General features: G+C 26.0%; 5 protein-coding genes across 7 annotated transcripts in view; 3 read left to right on the forward strand and 2 right to left on the reverse strand.

Annotated features, from left to right (window-relative positions):
* LOC114132681 (semaphorin-1A) overlaps positions 1–21,323 on the reverse strand; it is a 234,473-nt gene that overhangs the window by 197,503 nt on the left and 15,647 nt on the right. The gene's annotated exons all lie outside the window — the stretch shown is intronic.
* Positions 28–6,782, forward strand: LOC114124712 (uncharacterized). Its single transcript, XM_027988059.2, has 12 exons — positions 28–502; positions 2,144–2,316; positions 3,067–3,167; positions 3,268–3,408; positions 3,496–3,654; positions 3,714–3,845; positions 3,917–3,983; positions 5,433–5,497; positions 5,571–5,677; positions 5,767–5,887; positions 5,991–6,119; positions 6,380–6,782. The coding sequence occupies exons 1-12, from the start codon at positions 263–265 to the stop codon at positions 6,511–6,513; spliced, it is 1,569 nt and encodes a 522-aa protein (XP_027843860.2). The 5' UTR covers positions 28–262; the 3' UTR covers positions 6,514–6,782.
* On the forward strand, positions 7,445–13,573 carry LOC114124711 (microtubule-associated protein 1B-like). Its single transcript, XM_050202249.1, has 9 exons — positions 7,445–7,611; positions 8,404–8,605; positions 8,675–8,853; positions 8,922–10,102; positions 10,166–10,236; positions 10,307–10,412; positions 11,419–11,539; positions 12,869–12,953; positions 13,236–13,573. The coding sequence occupies exons 1-9, from the start codon at positions 7,584–7,586 to the stop codon at positions 13,294–13,296; spliced, it is 2,034 nt and encodes a 677-aa protein (XP_050058206.1). The 5' UTR covers positions 7,445–7,583; the 3' UTR covers positions 13,297–13,573.
* Positions 15,169–16,622, reverse strand: LOC114124709 (ras-related GTP-binding protein A). The gene has a single exon (XM_027988055.2). It carries the CDS (start codon positions 16,355–16,357, stop codon positions 15,431–15,433), a length of 927 nt encoding a protein of 308 aa, XP_027843856.1. The 5' UTR covers positions 16,358–16,622; the 3' UTR covers positions 15,169–15,430.
* On the forward strand, positions 19,496–21,269 carry LOC114124703 (motile sperm domain-containing protein 1-like). 2 transcript variants are annotated; one of them, XM_050202254.1, is made up of 5 exons: positions 19,496–19,814; positions 19,873–20,187; positions 20,687–20,827; positions 20,929–20,966; positions 21,002–21,269. In XM_050202254.1, the coding sequence occupies exons 1-4, from the start codon at positions 19,685–19,687 to the stop codon at positions 20,961–20,963; spliced, it is 621 nt and encodes a 206-aa protein (XP_050058211.1). In that variant the 5' UTR covers positions 19,496–19,684; the 3' UTR covers positions 20,964–20,966; positions 21,002–21,269. The 2 variants fall into 2 exon arrangements, with proteins under 2 accessions (XP_050058211.1, XP_027843846.1); XM_027988045.2 differs by having other exon boundaries at positions 20,929–21,269.

Consider the following 21,323-nt stretch of genomic DNA (forward strand, 5'->3'; position numbering starts at 1 on the left):
ATTACTCTTTGCATTTATATCATATATAAGTATATTATGTATTAGGTCGAGTAACAAAATGGTGTGTATATCGATCGAAACGTCCGCCACCTATCGGCCACAGAAGCAGTGCGAGAACGTAGTAACGGCGACAGCAGTGCTATTCGCGGAGTACCACCTACGCTCACGCACGTCGTGCGCGCACATAATAATACAATAATAATATATAATATTGCACTACAATACACAGTGCGACGTCCGAGTTTTATTTAATCGAGATAGGATGACACCAGTCGGTTTTCTGTTTATTTTTGCGATGGTATGCACAGGGATGGCCGCCACCGTCGACCCATTTGGATGTGCGAACAGGTTCGAAGTGCACGAGGATAAGATTATCCGGACTGAAGATTCAAAAAAGCTGGGCGCAAAGTTCATAGATTCGGTGGAACAGCACGACCGTGCCGGGTGCCTAGAACTGTGCTGTCGGACGTCCCGATGTGACGTATTTGTGTTTGAAGAAAAAGTAAAACAATCAAATAATATTCATCATTTATTATAATGGATAGTATGAATTAATACGTGATTGTTTATAATATTATAACATGTATTCTATACATATAACGTTAGGACTTGTCAATAGAATTGTTCTTTAAATGTAAAGATTTACTAAAATCAGACTTTTATGGCATATAATTAAATATTAATTGGGTTTTTTAAATGTGATTTTTTTTTTAAAGTAAAAATACAATGCCGGTCAAATAATTTTGTCATTATTTTTATATTTAATTTAAAAAAAATGTTGGAGGGGAGGGACTTATTGTAACTGGAAACTGTTAGAAGTTAGTTACGATTAAAATCCTACATACAATTTAATCTATATCTAATTATTCTAATTATAAAATAAATTGAATGTATTAAATCTACACAAGTAGGTGGTGAACATAAACAGTTAGTTTTTCATAGTAGGTAATAGGTACCTAACAATAAATTTTACCACTGTAAGCAAATGTCTACTCTGTCTTACATATAAAAAGGTATTATAAACCCTTTAACATTTTGTGAATACAATTGAAATATTAAGATAATGATTTTTTTGTTTTTATGTGTACACTATGTTGAGTGAATAATTGCGATTATGTGGTTCTGTCAATCGAGGTGACTTGAAACTGCGAGGTGAAATGAAACGATTCGATTTTTCTTTAAACTTATCAGGTTATCTCTGAGAGAAAATGATATATTATAATTCTACCTTCATGAAAATTTAATTTACAATATTTGTGATGATAAATGTTATTATTAACCAAGTGATTGGTCTTACTATTACTTCCGAAAAAAATTACCAAACATTTCGTATGATAACAGCGATTTTATTACTGCTCTCAAAAGTGCTTCAGATCTTGATGATTGAAGTCAAATGTAAAAATTTATATATTTTTTATGTTTTAAAGAATACTTCAAAAGCAGAACTTTGTAGTTGGAAGTCTAAAAAAATTTTTTTCCAATTTTATAGCTTAAATTAAGTAGACTTGAGAGTAAAACTAAATGAAAGGTCTTATCCTATTCATGAGACATATGCACACATATATGTATTTTTTGTAGCCCATTGCATTTCTTTTTAAGCTCGGAATACCTAAAAGTATGTTAAAATCGTTTCAAGTCATCTCGATTGACGGTTACTAATTAGTAATTAGGTATAATATCTTATATCTTATACACAGGTGATAATACACTAAAGTAGCTAAATCTAAATCATATTACTTATATGAATAAATTTATAAATTAATACGTAATAGTATCTCATAATAATAAGTATACTCGTCATTACCATTGTATCTATTATATTATGCACTATTCAGCTACCTATCATACTCTTAATTCTTGAACAATTTTAATAAAACATCAATGTATAATTAATTATTTTCAATTTCGAAAAATTAACTTTATACTTACCATTACTCTACATACAAAAGCGACTTTACCTAATTTTCAATATATTATACAAAGTATAATACCGCAATACAAGCAGATATTAATATATTAATATGTACAATGTACATTTAGAGAAGGGGACACTTTTAAACCTTAAATGATAATTTTGCTTAACCTTAAAGATTAAATAATATTTTATAGTTAAATTTATAATTTTAATTTTGATTTTGTCTAGTCACCTGGGACATGTTACCTGTTTGAATGTGGTCCATCAGATGATTTTAAATGCAAATTCACTAATCATAAGAACTATAGTAGTGCATTAATGTTATCCAGACATGCAACAGAATTGGAAAATCAAATTAAGCTCACTCAAATTGAACATGAACATGAACTCATTCAACTTAAGTAAGTAAAACAAAAAAGGAAATATAAGATATCAATTCTTGTGTTTATGGCCTCTTATTAGAAATCATGATACATCAATATGAGTTCATTGACTACCATGGACGCCCGTAAGTAAAATTTTAAGGGGGTCAAAATAAAAAATTCTCAAATGTAAAAATAATAATTATACTATGGTACTATTTATTGAGTTACAAGTTTTTAATATTTTTTGTCCAGGGGGGGGGCAAGTGCCTATCTTTTCCCTCCCAATGGGCGCCCATGTTGACTACCAACTAAATTATATACACTTATCGCAACATCTTTTATTTTATATTTAAGTGGATTATTATGACCTAGAAGTAGGTAAGTAGGTATGTATAAACTATAAACTTCAATGTGAAAATGAAAATTAATCTTTGAAATTGTATTAATGATATTCATTATTTTATCTTGCTGGTATATAGTGTATAGTGTTACCATTAGAATACCTGATTTTTATAAAATTATTATATCGTTGTACAATTTTATCACAAATCATACATAATTATTATATTATTCCGATCGCTATATCGACTTTATCATATAGGTTTTTATCGTCAAAAGTTGTAAATAATATAGTTTTAGTTTTAGTTATAAGCTATAATAACATAATTCACAGATGTACATTGTATGTATTCATTCATAAATCATAACACACGAGTTTTTAAACTATTGTATAATAAATCACAATTCCAAAAGCATCTAACATAATTTTTGATTTGCATTATTTAGGAAAATAACTTCGTTTACAACACCTTCGACAACTGTTGTACCAATCTCAAATATTAATAAAGAAACAGAAATAACCATTCCACAAGATAAACATTCAGAAAGTAAAATACTTTATTAATTTTTTATATGATTAAAAACAAATACAAATTATGCTTTAAATCAATAAATTAAAAATCCTTTTTATTTAAAATTATATTAAAGGAACACCCCGGTGTAGTAGGTATCAATTTGAATGTAACACATCCAGTGAATGTATTGCGATCTACAATGCTTGTGATGGAATACCTCAATGCAGCGATGGTAGTGATGAAGCTCTTGAACTGGCTTGTCCAACTACTCCAAGTAAAACTATTGAATCAATAATAAATTTGTTTAAATATATTTATGGATCTAAAGCTTAACATAAAAGTTATATATTTGTAAAAACAGGTAAACAAGTACTCGTAAAAGATGTAAATTATGGATTGGCACAAGGAAATAATTACATACAAACATTACCAATTCCGAACAAGCCAATGGATATAACGGGACAGCAAGTAAATCAGCCAATTCAACAATATCAATGGAAGAATCAACAACCGATATTTAGTTAGTTAGAAATATATAAGCATATTCTACCATCAAAATTAACATAATTTTTCTTCAAGGTTCTAATGTAAACTATAATAATGCAAAAGTAGATAAACCTGCTTATGGCAGTAATTTAGCGTCTTCTCAGTATGGAAGGGAAGGTGAAGGCCTCAAATGGCCGGGTCAAGATATAGTTCACCAAAATTACGGTTTGATATACATATATAATACCTATATATAAATTAATTTAATAAAATATTTATTTTAATCTATTTTACAGGGAATAATCGAATATTCACACATGTCAATGGAGGAATTTTACCAGACTATAATCGACAACAAAATAAGTAAGATTAAAAAAAAAAATGTGGGCACGTGGGTGGCACTTTGCTATATAGAAGGTGTCGTTATTGTTCGTTTAAATAATTAATTTCGTTTTTATTTGAAATAAAAATATCTATAAAAAAAAACTATGTTTATAATAGGTATATGATCCTGATTTTTTGGGTATTGTATGTCCTACTTAAGAGAAACCTTGTATTACATTATCAATCCTTAGCGATAAAAAAGAATATTTTATATTTTTATACATTTTTAATTATAAAATTAAACCTAACGTGATTTTAATGAATTTTGTGGAGATTTTAACTTTAAATGCACATAAAAAATGATACCAATATATTTTTAATATTTTTATATAATAATTAAAAACTTGTACATTTTCAAGCTACTCGTATAGTCGTATGTTACCGAGTAATAAATCATTTATTGACAATAATTGAAAAAATAGAAATAAAAATAAAAAATTCTCATACTTATATAAATATTCTAAAAAAATTTCAAAAGATTTAGAAAATTATATTATAATATAGAAAATGATTATATAAGCATTTTTTAAAAATTGAAGTCCATATGATTTTTTTTTTTTTAATTAAAACAAAATATTAAAAATCGGTTAAAGAAAAATATAAATAAAAAGTAATATAATAGGTAGAAAAACTTACAAGGAATCTTGTATGAAAATTTAGTTTCTTAGATATTAAAATAAATGTTTATGAATTCTAATTGCTTAATAATTTGCTATGTTTTACGATTTCAAAAAATTTTATTTAAATTTAAATTTTCTACATTTAAAAAAAAATATATTTAACAATGTGTTTTTGATATTTTTTAATTGATAAATGAAAACTTATGAAAAAACTTGTATAAATTTTTGACTGAACAATAAATTATTTGTTGATAATAGTATTACCATACATAAAAAATATTAATACAAACATTTGATAAAAATCCGATGTATTTTTTGAATTACACTAAAAAAACTATCTTTCTTGAATAGTGCAAATTTTGCATAGAAATTCTCGTTATTTCGTAACTTTTTTTTTTTTCCGGTTGCTATTATTAATTTTTATTTTTAGACCTCCAAAGTATATCCAATTTTAAAAACCACCTTCAAAGTTGAATGTCGGATTATTTTTACGTCCCCAACAGTCACACACGCACAAAAAAAAAAGTACTCACATTATTGAAAAATCAATTCGTTCATCGCTCCACTCAGAATCTAAAATAAAAATACAATTTTTTGGTTCACATCTACTTTTAGAAAAAGTCTTAAATATACGCAATAATGTATATAAAGAAATAATTATCTGAATTAATTTTAGTATCAGTTATTCAATTTTATATTTTCTAATATAATTTTGTTTTAAGCAATATAACATATAGGCTATAGCTATATATTTATCATTTATACATAATTTCAAAACAGGATTTTAAAAAATTTAAATCTATTTTAGTATGCCAATTCGAGTGTATAAGATTGAATCGGGGATAAATCATGAATTCCATCACTTTAATACAGGTAATTTATCTAATTCATTAAAAAGTAAAAATAATTATTGCTGCGTGTAATAAAATAAATATTTTGAATATAGGTGATAAAACCAACTATCAAAGTCAAAACAATCCGGATTATTTCTACGAAGAACTGAGACCTAAGGTTATGTTAGGTGTGGATCAGTCAAATATCATTCCTCAATTAGTAAGTTTAAAATTAATATATTCATATAGTCTTAACTATCTTTTTTTTAGAGAATTGAAAATTAAAAAATGTAACTTCGGTAATTTTAGGGTTCTGATTATCAGAGACCAATTCAATTAGAAGTTAAAAAATCTGAAATATTATTAACCGAAAAACCAGTAATTCAAAAGCTTAATTTCAATGAAACCTCTACTCAGTCAACAACAACAGGTTAATATTTAACATTATTGAAAATAATGTTGAAAATGAAACTATACTTAATCCAAACTGTGCAAAGTATGAACTTAGTTACCTATATAATTTTATTATTTAGATTCTCATTTGCATCGGAAAGTAATACAACCCTTGACAGAAGACTCTAATGTTCGTGAAGTGTATTTTGAAAGTAGCGATGATGGATATGCAATAATGCCAAATGGAGCATTTATTTCTCTTGTTTTAGGTAACTACATAAATTTTTTTAAATAATTATTAAAAAATGAAAAGGCATAACAATTTCATGATAGCTCAACTATAATTAACTATTTATCAACCGAACTTTTAAAATTATAAACTATTTAAATTTTAAATCATACAAAACTAGGTATCAACAATAACAAAAAAATCATACAAAGATAAACCTACGATATATATTACTTATTTAATAATTATTGCCTTTATGAGTTATATATATTTTTTTCTAACTTTTATAAAATCTTTTAGGTGTTATTGCATCGAGTATAATGATAATTGTAATTGGTTGTCGATTAAGAGTGATGCGTAATCGTCATCGAAAAGGAAGCAAACAATCGTACGCCCATGATGCAGACTTTTTAATTAATGGCATGTATTTATAAATGTATATTAACAAACATTGAAAACGCATATTGTGATTTATGAATATATATTATTATTTTTTTTTTTAATTAAGAATAAACAATATTTTATTTATACGGTACCTACCTATTATTATTATTATTATTATTATTATTATTATTACTATAATTGTGTTAAGTATTAGATTTTTATAATATTAATTTTCTTGTTCTAAAATATTATTTGGCTTTAAAACACTTTAGTGTTGTTTTAAAGATGATAAATAAATCAATAAAATTTGTAAATATGATGTAGGTATATATTTCTTCCATTCCTTTTAACTATATCCCTAGCAAGACTGCCCGCAGAAAATTTTCTTAGAGGGGGGCGGCAAAAAAACAATACACTTATCATAAATTCTGTTTTTTATACTAAGTCGTAAAAAATGTTTAACTGTTCATTAAACTATTATGTTGGTTTAAATGTATGTATATATTGTATATTGACAATATCAATCATGTACGCCATACCTGTATTTTATCGGCTTATTGCATCTGTCTTAGCTATACTAGTTTTGAGATCACAATAAATTGATTTAAATATTATCAAAATTAAAGGCTAGAACATTTTACTGTAGGTACTTGTATTTCGGATTTTATAAAATTTTAGTTTTTAAGCTAGTTATCAATGTATAATTTCTATTTAAAAATGATAATAGTTCGATTAAAAATTAAATTTTCGTATTAAAATGTACGTAAAAATACATAACATTCTTTGACCACATTCTATCTTCATACAAGATAAAAATATAAACTATAAAAAAAAATAGATTCAAAGCTGGGTGGATCTGTGGTGATCGGTGGATTTCTTCTATATTTACTATACAGACATACAGTATACACCCCCATTTATCAGTTATCAGTGTACAGTGTTATCACTCATAAATATTTTGATACTGAATTGAATTCTAATGATAATAATATAAAGTAAATAAACAATACAGAAATCTATATAGTATATGTCTCCTTCTGCATCTTTTATGTTGCTTAACGTTTTGTTAATAAAACCTTAAAAAATTTATGTTTAGTTGTTTTTAATAGTTTAGCTAATAATGGCAGATAACTACCGATTCGCAGAAAGTAAGTTGATAAAAATTTGTATTTACATATTTTACGTAATGGGTGGCGGACTATTAAAAAATATCCCGCCAGTATAGTACTCCGCTATATGTTTAAGCACTAAATGTGATTTATTCTTCAAGTAAAAGAGATGATTACTACATTTTTTTATACTGTGGACCTTATAATATTGCTCTTTAAATGATTATGTTACATATTATAATTTTTCTGTTGTACCTATAAAATATAATGCTATTATAACGTAAATATTAATCATTAAAATTTAAAAGTGTAATTTCTATATCAACCATCATTTATAATTATTAAGTATATCAGTTTTTTCTAATCTTACATTGTGATACACAATAATCACAATTATAATATGTTGCAGGGTAAGTCCTAGTGTGTTATGAAATATGTTAAACAAGTACAAATTTTAATTTCATGAAGTTAATATTTAGGCTTGCCATTCGTCCCAGTTTGAACAGCATGTCCCAGTGTCCCAGTAAATAGAAACTGAAAGATAATAACAATTAATACTTATATTATTTAATAATAAAACATAGAATAATATTGTATTATATCATTTTATAGTTATCCTAAATGACTAAGGATACGATATATTTATTATTATAATATTCTTGTTAATTCTTTAATAATGATATTTTAATTTTTAAATTTTTAAAATGTTAGGTAAAGACTAAAATAATATAATTATGAGTTCAATTATAGTTCAAACTATTTTATTTATTACTTTGAGTGAAAAATTAAGTCATTATACTTAAGTGAATAAATAATTACTTTTTTTATTAGGTGATAGTTTACTATGTTATCATGGACCAATGTTATATGAAGCAAAGTGTTTAAAAAGGAGGAAAGCAAATGATGGTAAAGCACAATATTTTATTCATTACAAAGGCTGGAACAGTAAATGGGAAGAATGGGTAGACGACAATCGAGTATTGGCTGTCAATACTGCCAATATGAACAAGATGGCATCATTAAAAGAAATACAGTAAAAATAATTAATTATTTATTACCATTAGTTATTACAAATTCCAATTTTAACATATTTTATTTATAGTTCAAATACAAAAAAAAGTGGAGCAAAACGTTCTATCACTATAGTTAAAGAAGAAACTGTACGGAATGTTGTAACGCCCCCAACAAAAGCAAAAAAACGGAAATTTTCAGAAATTTCCTCTGATTTAAATCAAATAGTAAATGTTCCATCGCCAACAGAGTCAAAACCAAAAAAACGAGGCAATTTATTCTTAACTAAATAATTACTTTTTTCTGAGTATTTATTAGAATTTTTTTTTTCTAACTAGGCCGGCCTCCTAAAATTATTACTCCTAAAATTGAAGAAACTGATACAACTGCAGAAACTGAAATAACAGAATCAGCTGAATCAACTGAAGAAAATAAAACTATTGAAAAAGCAACTAAAGAAGTAGATGCTGTGAAAGAAAAAGACAGTATTAAGAAAGAAAACACCACCTCAACAGAAGACATAGTTAAAAAAGAAGGCGCAACTAAAAAAGTAAACCCTCTTAAGAAAGAAGACACTCATAAGAAAGAAGGCACTCATAAGAAAGAAGATACTCCTAAGAAAGAATGTATTCCTAAAAAAGAATACATTCCTAAAAAAGAAGATACTCCTGTAAAAGAAGACACTCTTAACATAGATGATACTCCTATAGATAACACTCCTAACAAAGATGATACTTCAAAAAAAGAAGACGTTCCTAAAAAGGTTGGAGTAACTAAAATAATTGATGAAGTAACTGAAGAAAGTGACTCAACTATAGAAGTTTTAGATACTGAAAACATTGAAGCAAACAAAGATATTGAACCTATTAAAGTAGTTAAAAATACTGAAGAACAAGAAAAAGACGAACTAGAAGAACAAGAAGAAACTACTAAATCAGTTGATGAAGAAATTAAAGTACCTGAAGAAGTTGAAAAAGTTACTGAAGAACTTGGAGAAACTAAATCTGTTGAAGAAACTGAAACAATCAAAGAAGTTGAAAGATCTGAAGACATTGAAGAAACTGAAAACATTGAAGAATCAGAATTGCTTGAAGGGCCTGAAGATGAAAATCTTGAAACAGAATATCTTGAAGCTGAAGAACTTGAAACTGAAGAATTTGAAGGTGAAGAACTTGAAGGTGAAGAGTTCGAAGGTGAAGAACTTGAAGCTGAAGAGTTTGAAGATGAAGAACTTGATGCATATGATGAAGCTGAAGAATTTGAAGAAACTGAAGAATTTGAAGGAACTGATATAGAAGAAGAGACTGAAATAGATGAAGATGATGAAGTTGATGAAGAAACTAAAGCTTATATACTAACGATAGCTGAAGCAGTTTCAAAACACGTAGGAAATGAAAGGACCGATGATACATTTACTGTTCCAGCTCCAGTGATAAAAATAACACCAGTAATCAATATACCAGATGTCATAAAAGAAAAAATTGCTATTGATCGTTCTATGATTATGAAAAACAATAAAGTATGTATGGATTTATTAGAATACTAATTGAATAATTTTGTTTGACTGTTAGCTTGTTTTTAGATAGTAACATTTACAAAAACACTTACTATTGATAATTTGGTACAAGATTTTATAAATTCACTACCTGAATCGTAAGTAACTATATGATTATTTATTTAAAATTTTCCAATACAATATTATTACTTTCTATTATTGTTTTAGAGAATTATTATTCAATATTAGTACGACGATCATACAGTATTTCAATGTTCTTATACATTCACGATTATTATATCCACCAGAGATAAAAATAAAAATGCGTGAAAAGGTAATAAAAAAATGCAAATAAATACATAGTTTAAATTTAAATAATATTTCTGCATAGGTGTGCTTCTTAAAAAAAACATGTTGCTAGTAGGGTAAATCCAAAAATGTTGATTTAGTTTTTATAATTTATCTTGGTCTCCATTTGATGCAAGACATGAAATTTTATATTATTTTTAAAACAAAAAGATTAAAATTTTTTAAAACATTGGTGTATAAAATGATTGAGTAACAATTAACAATGCAAAACATTCATTATTATTTCAATAAATATGTATTCGTATTATATTATATTTGAAGAACAATTTTAGCTCATACTTGAATTCTATGTGTTTTAGTCTATTCATTAAAATAGTTTACTTACTATTCAAAGTAAAGTATATTTTTTAATTATAAATAGTTAAATTAATAATAATAAATGGTTTATCTTTATACTATTACAATAATTATTAAGTATAATAAATGCAATGTTTTTGGCAACTTCTAATTTAATCTACCTAATTACTTATAGTAAAATAAATTACTCCAATATTATTATATTATTATTATTAAGTATATAATTAAATATACTTGTATTATAGGTTGATGGTCTATTTTCTTTGAAAATATTTTTTGTATGCTATGTTTTATAAGGCATACTCAATATCTACTGTTTAAAAGAGTAGTCACTTACTTTCCCCTCTTTTAATAATAAATTATCTGTTCCATGTTATCGATAAAAAAATTAATAATAATACATTTCATGGACTTAAAAGTTTATATCAAAGATGTATTTATTTTTACAATAAATGTTTATTACTTGAATTTAAAATTAATTATTATTTTAAAATACCTACACAATTGGTAGATTATTTGAAAAATATTAGTATAAAATTAATTTATTATTGACAATACATATTACCAAAATGAACCACAGCACATTGATTAAATGGATATACATGTGGTGTGATTATGGTAATACTAATACTTAATAATAATTAATAATTAATATGCTTATGTTTATATTATAGGCAATAAAGACTTTGGAAGCCTATATAGATACTGGTGAAGAATATCATTTTAGTAACAATTTGTTTCCTCAAAAAATGTGGCATTTGGTATATGGACCTTCATATCTACTACGGTTATTTGGTTTGTATTAACATATAATAGCTTTACTTTAAAAATTGTAATAAATAACAGATACTACAAATTATTAACAAGTATTCTACTACTATAGTCGATAGTCATGCATAGACAATATAAATCCATTTGTCTATACCAAAGATGGTAAACCTATGACAAAGTGAAACATGCAATTGTAAAAAAAGTGATCAAAAACACTTTTTAACATGTAGACTAAAATTTATAGATTATAGAGTAATATTATTACAAAAACAAAATATTTATATTATTTACCTCTACACATTGAATTTAATATAAACACTACAGAACAACTATTACTTTTAATCTATAAATGAAGGAATTTTTTTTAATTAAAAAAAGAGTAATACAGTTATTTGACGTATTGGTTCAGAGGTTTTACCATCCCTGGTCTATATTCTTTTAAATGTTTATTTTTGTAGACAACAAACGATTATAATTAAAGATGAATCAATACCATATTTCACTGATATTTAGTAACTAACTGTTCATTTTAAACAATTAATAATGTGTACATTGGTTAAACAATAAACATATAAAAATGTTAAAATTAAATGTATTTGAAGTAAATACAATTTCAGTTAAAATAAATAATAATTACAAATACATATTTTGAGATAATGTAGGTTTATCATTTTACAGTATCGCTTCAAATATTGGTTCCAATAATAACCTAATTTTACTGGTATCAGGTATTACTTCTAGAATTGGCCCCTATTCCTAATACTAATATATTAGTATTTATCTTTATTTTATGTATACAGGTTGTTTTGAAAAATTATTTATTTATTGTTGTTTAATTAGATAATTTCTACTGTTAATATATTATTAAGTTTTAATCAAAGCAACGGCATACTATGCATTTTAGTGGATTCAGTTATTTCTACATTCTGCCTTACTGCAACATTATAAAATCTATTTCAACCAACATAAATAATTATAGTGTACATACCACTTAATCTTATTTTATATTACTGTTTCAGAAGTTTTTATAGGTATTCAAACACTCAAAAGAAATGTAGTTTTATAAATTTAAATTTGGTTTTTTTTTTACTCATTCTTTTAATATATTATGACTTTATTATTTTGGACTGTATTAAAATAATAAACTTACATTTTTTCGTTCTTCCTGCATAATATTTTGACTAAAGTTTTCTAATGTAGTAACTATAATAAAAAAATTACTACAAGTATTAACAACTATAAAGAAATATATTAAGGGTCACATATTATTCATATTAGATAGATTGTATCATGTTTTGTAGTTTTAAACTCAATCGTATAAATTATTTAATTATATTATATATTTTTTTTTAGTTTTATTACCTGAAATTGTATCATCCAATGAATTTTTGGAGATTGATACGGCTGGGTCTATTGAAAAGCTTGAATATTTTATGAAGTAAGTATTAATTTATAATTATGATGAATTTAAAAATATTTTCTTATAATATAATAAAAATTAAATAGTATTTGAACTATTTAATCAATCAAGATCTTATTTTAAAATATTGTCACTAACCAGTAGGAGACACTTTGTACATCAACTTAATAGTCTATGTTAAACAAATATTATTCGGTATTCAGGTTACACATTGATGACTATTGTTAGATTTAGTACAATCTTATCAACATTTTAAAATAATTTATCAAGTTACATTTTATAAATCATTTTTGTTTTCAGATTTATTGAAACCAATATTGATCAATATTTTTCAAATGTTAAATATACTGACAATAAATGAAGAATTGATTTGTGGTGTATTTGAAAAAAAATATTATTACATTTTGGAATAATTAAAATTATTACTGATTAAATAATTTATAAATTAAAAAAGTAATTTGTGTACTATACTCATTAAATATGTGTATAATTGAAATTAATAATTTATATTTATAATTGTTTATATCTTAGACTGTTTTTTTTTTTTAAATTTAAATAACAATAACTTGTCTAGTTTTAATTTTATTCATTATGATAATAATTATAATATATCAAATAAATATAATTATATTTTTTAATCCTAGTGTATTTATGGTTTACCTATTTAAATGTTATCATAGTAAAATATTAAGCATATCTGTAAGCCCCAGCACAAAAAAAAAAAAAATAATAGTTAGATATAGTAATAAATAATAATAACATGCTACTAGATATTTTTTCTCTGCGAAAAAAATTAAGGAGTCTTGAGTTTTGGGTATCATCAAGAATAATTGGTATTCAGTCGCTATAGTAACATATTCTAATAAATAGCAGTATATGGAATCAGTCATGTGTAATTGGTCAGGAAAAAAATTGTAATAATCCCAAAAACATAGCCGACTGCCGAGTCAAAAAATAAATCAATTTTATTGATAGATTACGATTGATTGTGACCTCCTCTTGAGTTTGAAACATGATATTGTTGATATAAAATAAAAATGGGTATACAGTGAAACCTGATTTAACAAATATGGGCACCTCTATCAACAAAAAAATGATTATGTCCAAGTAAACAGATAGGTATTCCAGTATATTTCAACCTGTGTCTATACTAGATCCTTTCAATTTCAGGAGAGGATAGTAAAAATAACTATATTTCTTCCCAATACCTTGACAATGGACAACAATCTCAGTTCCAACTCAAATATAATTACATACACATTAAATCATAACGTCACCAGTCACAACAATGAGGGACAGATAACAATTGAAAGCACTAAATTACCTACCTTCTATAGTTCTACATTTCTAATATTTATGACATTAATTGTGTTTAATTATGGTTACATATAGTGAATAATGTATAATTATGCTCGGGCCTTTTAGTAATATGTATTAAATGAAATATTTACCAACAGTTTTTCTTCATAAAATACAATATTTTCATTAAATAAATTTATATGCTTAGTTCGATTAAAAAATACTATAGCCTGTCTATAGCAGACATTTCTAATAATCCTGAAATTGTTCATTATCTACGGGTTTCATTGTATTTGGTTATCCTTAAAATAAAATCCAAATAATTAGTTTTTAACAATCTGTATTATTTAGATTTTAAATTTTTTAAAAATGTTTTCTGTTATAACTCAATAGGACCTATTTAATATCTACTAAGAGAATTAAAAGCCGTGATTTTCTGTCTGTAACACCAGGTTTTTTATTTAAATAAAATTTAATTTCATCTATTATATTTTTATTCAGATGAGTATAAATATTTCCATAATTTGCTCCACACAATTGAGAAGAAAGTTATAATAATATTATGCCAAATAAAACAAATATTATACCGTTTTACCTAAGCACTAAGCAGCTACTAACAAAGATATGTATGATTATGGTTTTTTACAAATTATGAATTTGTTATAATAAATCGGTCTTTAGGTAAAAAAAAATATTTTTAATTTTTAATTTTCAAAATTAGTTGTATACATTTTATACAAAATTAGAAATTAATAAGTCTTATAAAAGAAATATTTATTTATATTTAAATTTGATTATTCTAAATAATATTTATACATAATATAATGTATGTAAATTATTGTTGTTTTCAAATATTAATATAACTTTATATTTGTGTAGAACATGTACTTAAAACTAGAGAAAGAAGGCTTGTAAAATATTATAAATGATACAATGTTAGAATTAATATTTTTTTTATTTTAATCTGTTTCAATAAAAATAAACTTATGATAACTATTCAATAATAACTATGAGAGAAAATATAAACATTAATATAATTCTCAGGATCCAAATAAAATGTAATAATAGAACTTAACAAATAGTAATTTTATTATATGTATACAATAGTACACAAACACTACACTAAATATACACAAATTGATTTTCTGGTCAAACTAAGACTTCTTAGTCTTTTAGTTATGCTTATTCAATTGTAACTATTTATTATTCTGTTGAGATTGACTTGAACGTTCCAATTTTTCAAAATGTTTTCGAGCATTTTTTATGTTCAATAAAGTGGCAGCTGAAGGAATATGTGGATCAGACATGATAACCATAATATATGTATTTGTAGTAAATACATCTATGAAAGCTGCAAAATTAGAATTTCTTACTTCCATGCTTTGGAATTGAGCTGCAACTTTGCTACAACTAAGTTTAAATTGTTTGATAATGTTAGAAACTTTTTCAAATCGATGAATATCACGTTGTAGATTTCGTTGACAGTGTGAAATGACAAGAAAAGTTGCTCTTTCAAACAATAATACTTCATCCCCATCCATTAGATCAGCAAACAATGTCAAACTTTGTTCGAGTTCTTTCACATTTGGTATCAATTTATACACAATTGAAGACCAAGCTCGGTACAATGTTTCATCCCAAATCGATGTCTTGAAACAAGAACAATCAACTGGTTTGGACATGTTAATTATTTCATTTTCACGGTCTGAAAATATCTTGTCTCGTTGATCTTCTTGCAGTAAATCCATTTTATGTATTAAACAAAATACCTTAGCAGACGGAGAATTTTCGTAAATTGCACTAAGACAAGTCTCATAGTACCTTAAATCTCTTTTCAATTCCTCATCTCGACTCTCCACATCAAATACATAAATGAGCACTTCCACATTGCGAAAAATGTTCTCTCGCTGACTGACAAAATAATTTTCCATAAATGCTTCTTGTCCACCGCAATCCCATAAGTTGAGTACTAGGTTCCCAAGAAATCTAACATGGGAATGTTCAACATCAATTGTCGCACCCAAACGACTAGTGTCTTTGGCTATGTAGTTGGCAAAAATTATTGATCTCATACTTGTTTTGCCGGAACCGCTCTTGCCCATCAACAACACCTTTTTCTTCATTTCAGAACCTTTGACGATTGCAAACTATATTGAAACACAACTTTTTGTTGGCCCAGACGTCGGTATCGTTAACTCAACCGACTCCCAGGTAGTAAAAACGGGTAAACAATAATCGGACGATTCGGACGAAATGCCGGCAGTTTAACAAGTGTTTGGTAAGTACAAACTACAGATGGGGCAATAGCTTAGTGTTTACTGTTTACGATGAATGTGCGTATTTGTTTACAATTTGAAATCAAATCAGTGTTTTCAAACTGATAAAAGTGGTTATTGGCATATTACAATATATATACACATTAGTATAGCGGGTTGCTACAACTGTCACTACTACCACAGACTATATAATATATATTATATAGTCTACCACGATGAAATACTTTGAACATAATACTACTGTATAAGTATATTATTGTAAAATGCTACGAATACAACTTGGCCGATAATATACTACATCACATATTGTAAAACTACAATAAAATAATACTCTGAAAACCGAACGAAATTATTATGAATGCCAGAATCAGAATTCTATTCATAATAATATTTAAGTCCATGGAGTTTATAAATTAAGATTTTTTATTTTTTTTGAATACTACAACACTACCGAGCTAAAAAGCATAAAAAAATACGCGTACCGGGTGGAGGTAGATTCGTAGAAAATATATTCTACTGCAGATAATTCTTATTATACTTAAATAACAATGATTTTTTTAAAATTATACAAATACCCGAATACGCTTATTGTTATTATTATAAATCATTTTTTTCAATAAGTTTAATTAACTTTTGGGGAGCATTTAGCATTAATTACGTATAAAAAAAAGGCGGGCAACTGGCAGGTGAGTATCGCTGTATTGTACAGGTGTAGATGTCACGACTCACGAACGGTTATATTCGCAAGAAAAATTTTTTGTACGATCCATTTCATTATTATCATGGAATTTTTTGTTTGGACGCGCTAATTTCTGAAACTATCAGTCAGCTTTACATAATTCTTTTTGCCTTTGCTAATCCAATTCTTGTGGAAGTTTATAAAATATTCGTTAAATATCGTTATTAATTATTCAGAAATTATAGAGGAGCGGCGGATACTTGCAACTATGCGTATATAATGTATAATATTTACTTGACCTGGAACTCCATGTATACTTACTAATCCAAACTTACATATTATATTATGATAATTAATATCCAAAGTCATTTTATAGTGACAGTAGGTACAAAAAAAAAAAACACTAATGTATAATTTATTTACAATAATTACTCAGCTATCCATTTATCAAATTTTTAAAGTCTTTGGTAGTGAAGTATAAAATTTGTCCTCTAGGAACAATAATACGTAGGGTTTTCACCACCCTAGTCAACTTTAACATTTCTATATACGAATAGGTACTAGATAATATAATAATTAAAAATCGATAGATTTCGGTAGATGTCGATTCACAATTGCATCAATATTTTTATTTAAGTATTTAAATATATATATATATTTTTTGGCTTATTTCGGTCCTTGTAGGTCCATCGCCGCTTCTATTACACATCTCCATACTTCTCTGTTCTTCGCCAGTTGTTCTCCCTCTCGTATTCCCTGGAGCTTGAGGTCGTCTCTGACTCGGTCAAACCATCGTTTTCTTGGTCTCCCTCTCGGTCGTTTCTTGTAATTTACGTATTTAAATATTACTGACATTAGTATTTTAAAATACAATCGATTCTATATAAACTGTAATTTTATTTAAAACTAATATTATATGTACGATATAGGTAGTAGGTAGGTACCTACCAACAATTTAATTTAATCTGAGCACATTATGACATATTTTTTCATTTGTAATATTTACCCTTTATTTTTATTGATAACTTCTTTTCTTAATAGCCAATAAAATTTAGATGACCGAAAGGCGAAAGTGTCGAGCATTCAAAAGTTTAACTTTATAATATAAACACTATTTTCAAATTTTAAATTCAAATTTAGACGAAGTTAAATGTCTAAATAATATTATAAAATATATTTATTTATTTATTTAGCAATAACAATTTTAGTTATTTTGTTATAGTTTAAAAATATTACCCGCTTGGATTTGAAACTTTTACGTACCTACTTATATTATTAAACTTTATACAAATAGGTAATGACTTTTTAAAATATTTGGATTAATTGTTAATTATTATCAACTATCAAGTTATTAATATTTTATACCAAACACACAAAGCCACAAAGGTCTATGATTTTTATCACGAACCTAGTTCACACCGTTTAATAACAATAATGTTATTATGTATAGTGTATAATATGGTGTATTCTACTATTCTATTTTTTAGAAAATAATAGAACATAATGGCGAAATATTTCAAGTTTCTTCGGCTAATAGGTACCTATATTATTATAAATTAAAACGATCGGTTATACTGGTTATAGCATGATATAATATTATTTCTATAGAAGTATTTGTTTCATGGTTTACCTATAGGCCTATAGCTTAAAATTTTAAAATGGTATATTGATCGATTGATGTACCTTTGTTTAATTATAAGAACATAATACTGTGTGTCCTTACCTTAGGTCCAGGACCGGATTTTGGGGAGGGCAACTGGGGCGACAGTCCAGGGGCCTCCACAAAAGAGGGGCCTCCACAATAGTGACTTCGGGAAAAAAAATCTTTCAAATAACAAATGCGCTGTCACCCCGCTGTTCCGTCAAAAGGTTAAAAAATTATTCATTTTATTTGGAAAATAATTTAGGACCAGGGGGCCCCCACTCCTTTGATGCCCCTAGGCCACCACTCCTCTAAATCGGGCCCTGCTTAGGTCATAGGTATACTAGTATATGATCTAAGGTCCGTACTATAGACATATTATATAACATTCTATTGTTATTAATGATCCTTATTCCCTACTACTTGTTTACACTGTGGCTGTTTACAGTCTCACAGATGAGACTAGGAAGTAGGTACACCATAGAATAAAGATAATGACTACACTACTGTCCTACTAACTAGGTACAGTAAGTTGTCAGTTACAGTACTTGCTATTTATTTTGGTTTTAAATGAAATACAAAATAAATATTATGTATTTGATAATAATGTAACAAAAAAAAACATATGTAAATTGATATGATAAGAGATTAGAGATAAAAATAACAAATGTTTGTAGTTTTGTATATTCAGCATTGTGCTTTGTAGGTACTAGGTAACAATAAGAGTTGCGTATGTAATTAATTTCATTGAAATTACATCACAAACAGTTTATTTAAGTAAGAACGTAATACACACTTGTTTAACAATCACGATACAATGACAAATATGAGATGCCTATTGTTATAAATAGTCATGATGACTGAATGTAAAGTCCCTGTATTTGTTAGTCCCCAATCATTAACTTTCAGTTTGGAGGACAAGTCATCCCACAGGCAAATAATTACACTATTTAATCCATACGACTTTCCTGTCAGATTCAAAGGTAAATTCAATACTCATTTTTTATATCTATAAGTATTTTTATGTTATTATTTGTTCAGTTTTTTGTACGTGCACTAAAAAATATACTGTAGTTGAACCAGAAGGTTCAATAAGTGCTAGTTCTCGAGTGGATATAGTTGTCAGGCACAATGCTCCAGCACCAGCATTTTGCGATATCAGAGATAAATTCCGAATACAAATGCAATATTATACAACCAAAAAAGTTATTGGACACAAGGATGTTGAAACAATATTAGTAAGGTCTTCCGATAACTTTGAGCTACCAGCTGAAAATTTTAAGCAATTACTCAGAAGTGATATATCTAATGATAACTATGATAATGAATCAGAAATAAGACAACATTTCAATACAAGTAAGCTATTTTTAATTTAAATTAAAAACTGTAATGATCTTTTTAAGTTTTAGTATAATATTATGATTCAAACCTTAAATATCATTAATACATATATAAATCATGTATTCCACAATATTTTTCATGTTAAATTATCACTTTTAAAATGTATAACACAGTTAGAAACTTATTAACTACTATGTAAACATATCATTGTTAAATTATAAGTTATAAAACTTATTTGAAATTTATAATTTGTTTATTTCAGTATCAATTTAACTTCTAAAATTAATAGAAATAAATTATTTAGGTAATAGGTATATGTAATTTTTAGTTTGTATGGTTAATATAGAACATCTTACATCAATAATATATTTGAATATTATTATTAATTTCCCAACTACACACATCAAATAGTATTTTAATATAAATTGATGTCACCTTATTAATACTTAACATCATTACATAATTGCTTCATTGATATTAATAAAAAGTAATTATCTTTTTAAAAATATTTTAGATACTACAGGGCCAAATTTTACAACTTTATTAATGGCTGGTGTATGTATTTGTGGATTACTTTTACCATCATCTGAAGATTCAGACATTTTGAATTTTCGTATTTCTTTCCATTTAAAATTAGCATTGGCCTTTGTTTTGGGTAAGAATATATATTATAATTGACTAGAATTTATGGAACATTATTTCAGTGCAATAATGCAACTTATATTAATTAATAATATCTAATATTTATTATTTCAGGTATGACGACAATAACAATATTACAACATCAATAATGCACAGGGATATTGTTACTTAAGAATGTGCTTGATAACAATTATTTGAAACTTTTGTGCCCAATATGTATGTTTCCATCATTAGTTATTAGATATTAATTTATTTTGAAATATTAACCTAAGCTATTTGATAGATTATTCTAATATGTTTTTGCTATTTGAACTTCTTGAAATAATTTATTATTGATTATACTATTATAGTTTCAAGATCTATATCATGTTTCAAAAATTATTATTTATTATCAACCTTTTAATGCCATACAATTTGCACTAATTGATACATAACTATATTAAGACTATTATACATTTTTGTTTGTATAAACACTGCCACCGCTTTTTTATGGATTTTTTTAAATGTCT

Source organism: Aphis gossypii, chromosome 2 (assembly GCF_020184175.1).
Source record: "Aphis gossypii isolate Hap1 chromosome 2, ASM2018417v2, whole genome shotgun sequence".
Classification (NCBI taxonomy): domain Eukaryota; kingdom Metazoa; phylum Arthropoda; class Insecta; order Hemiptera; family Aphididae; genus Aphis; species Aphis gossypii.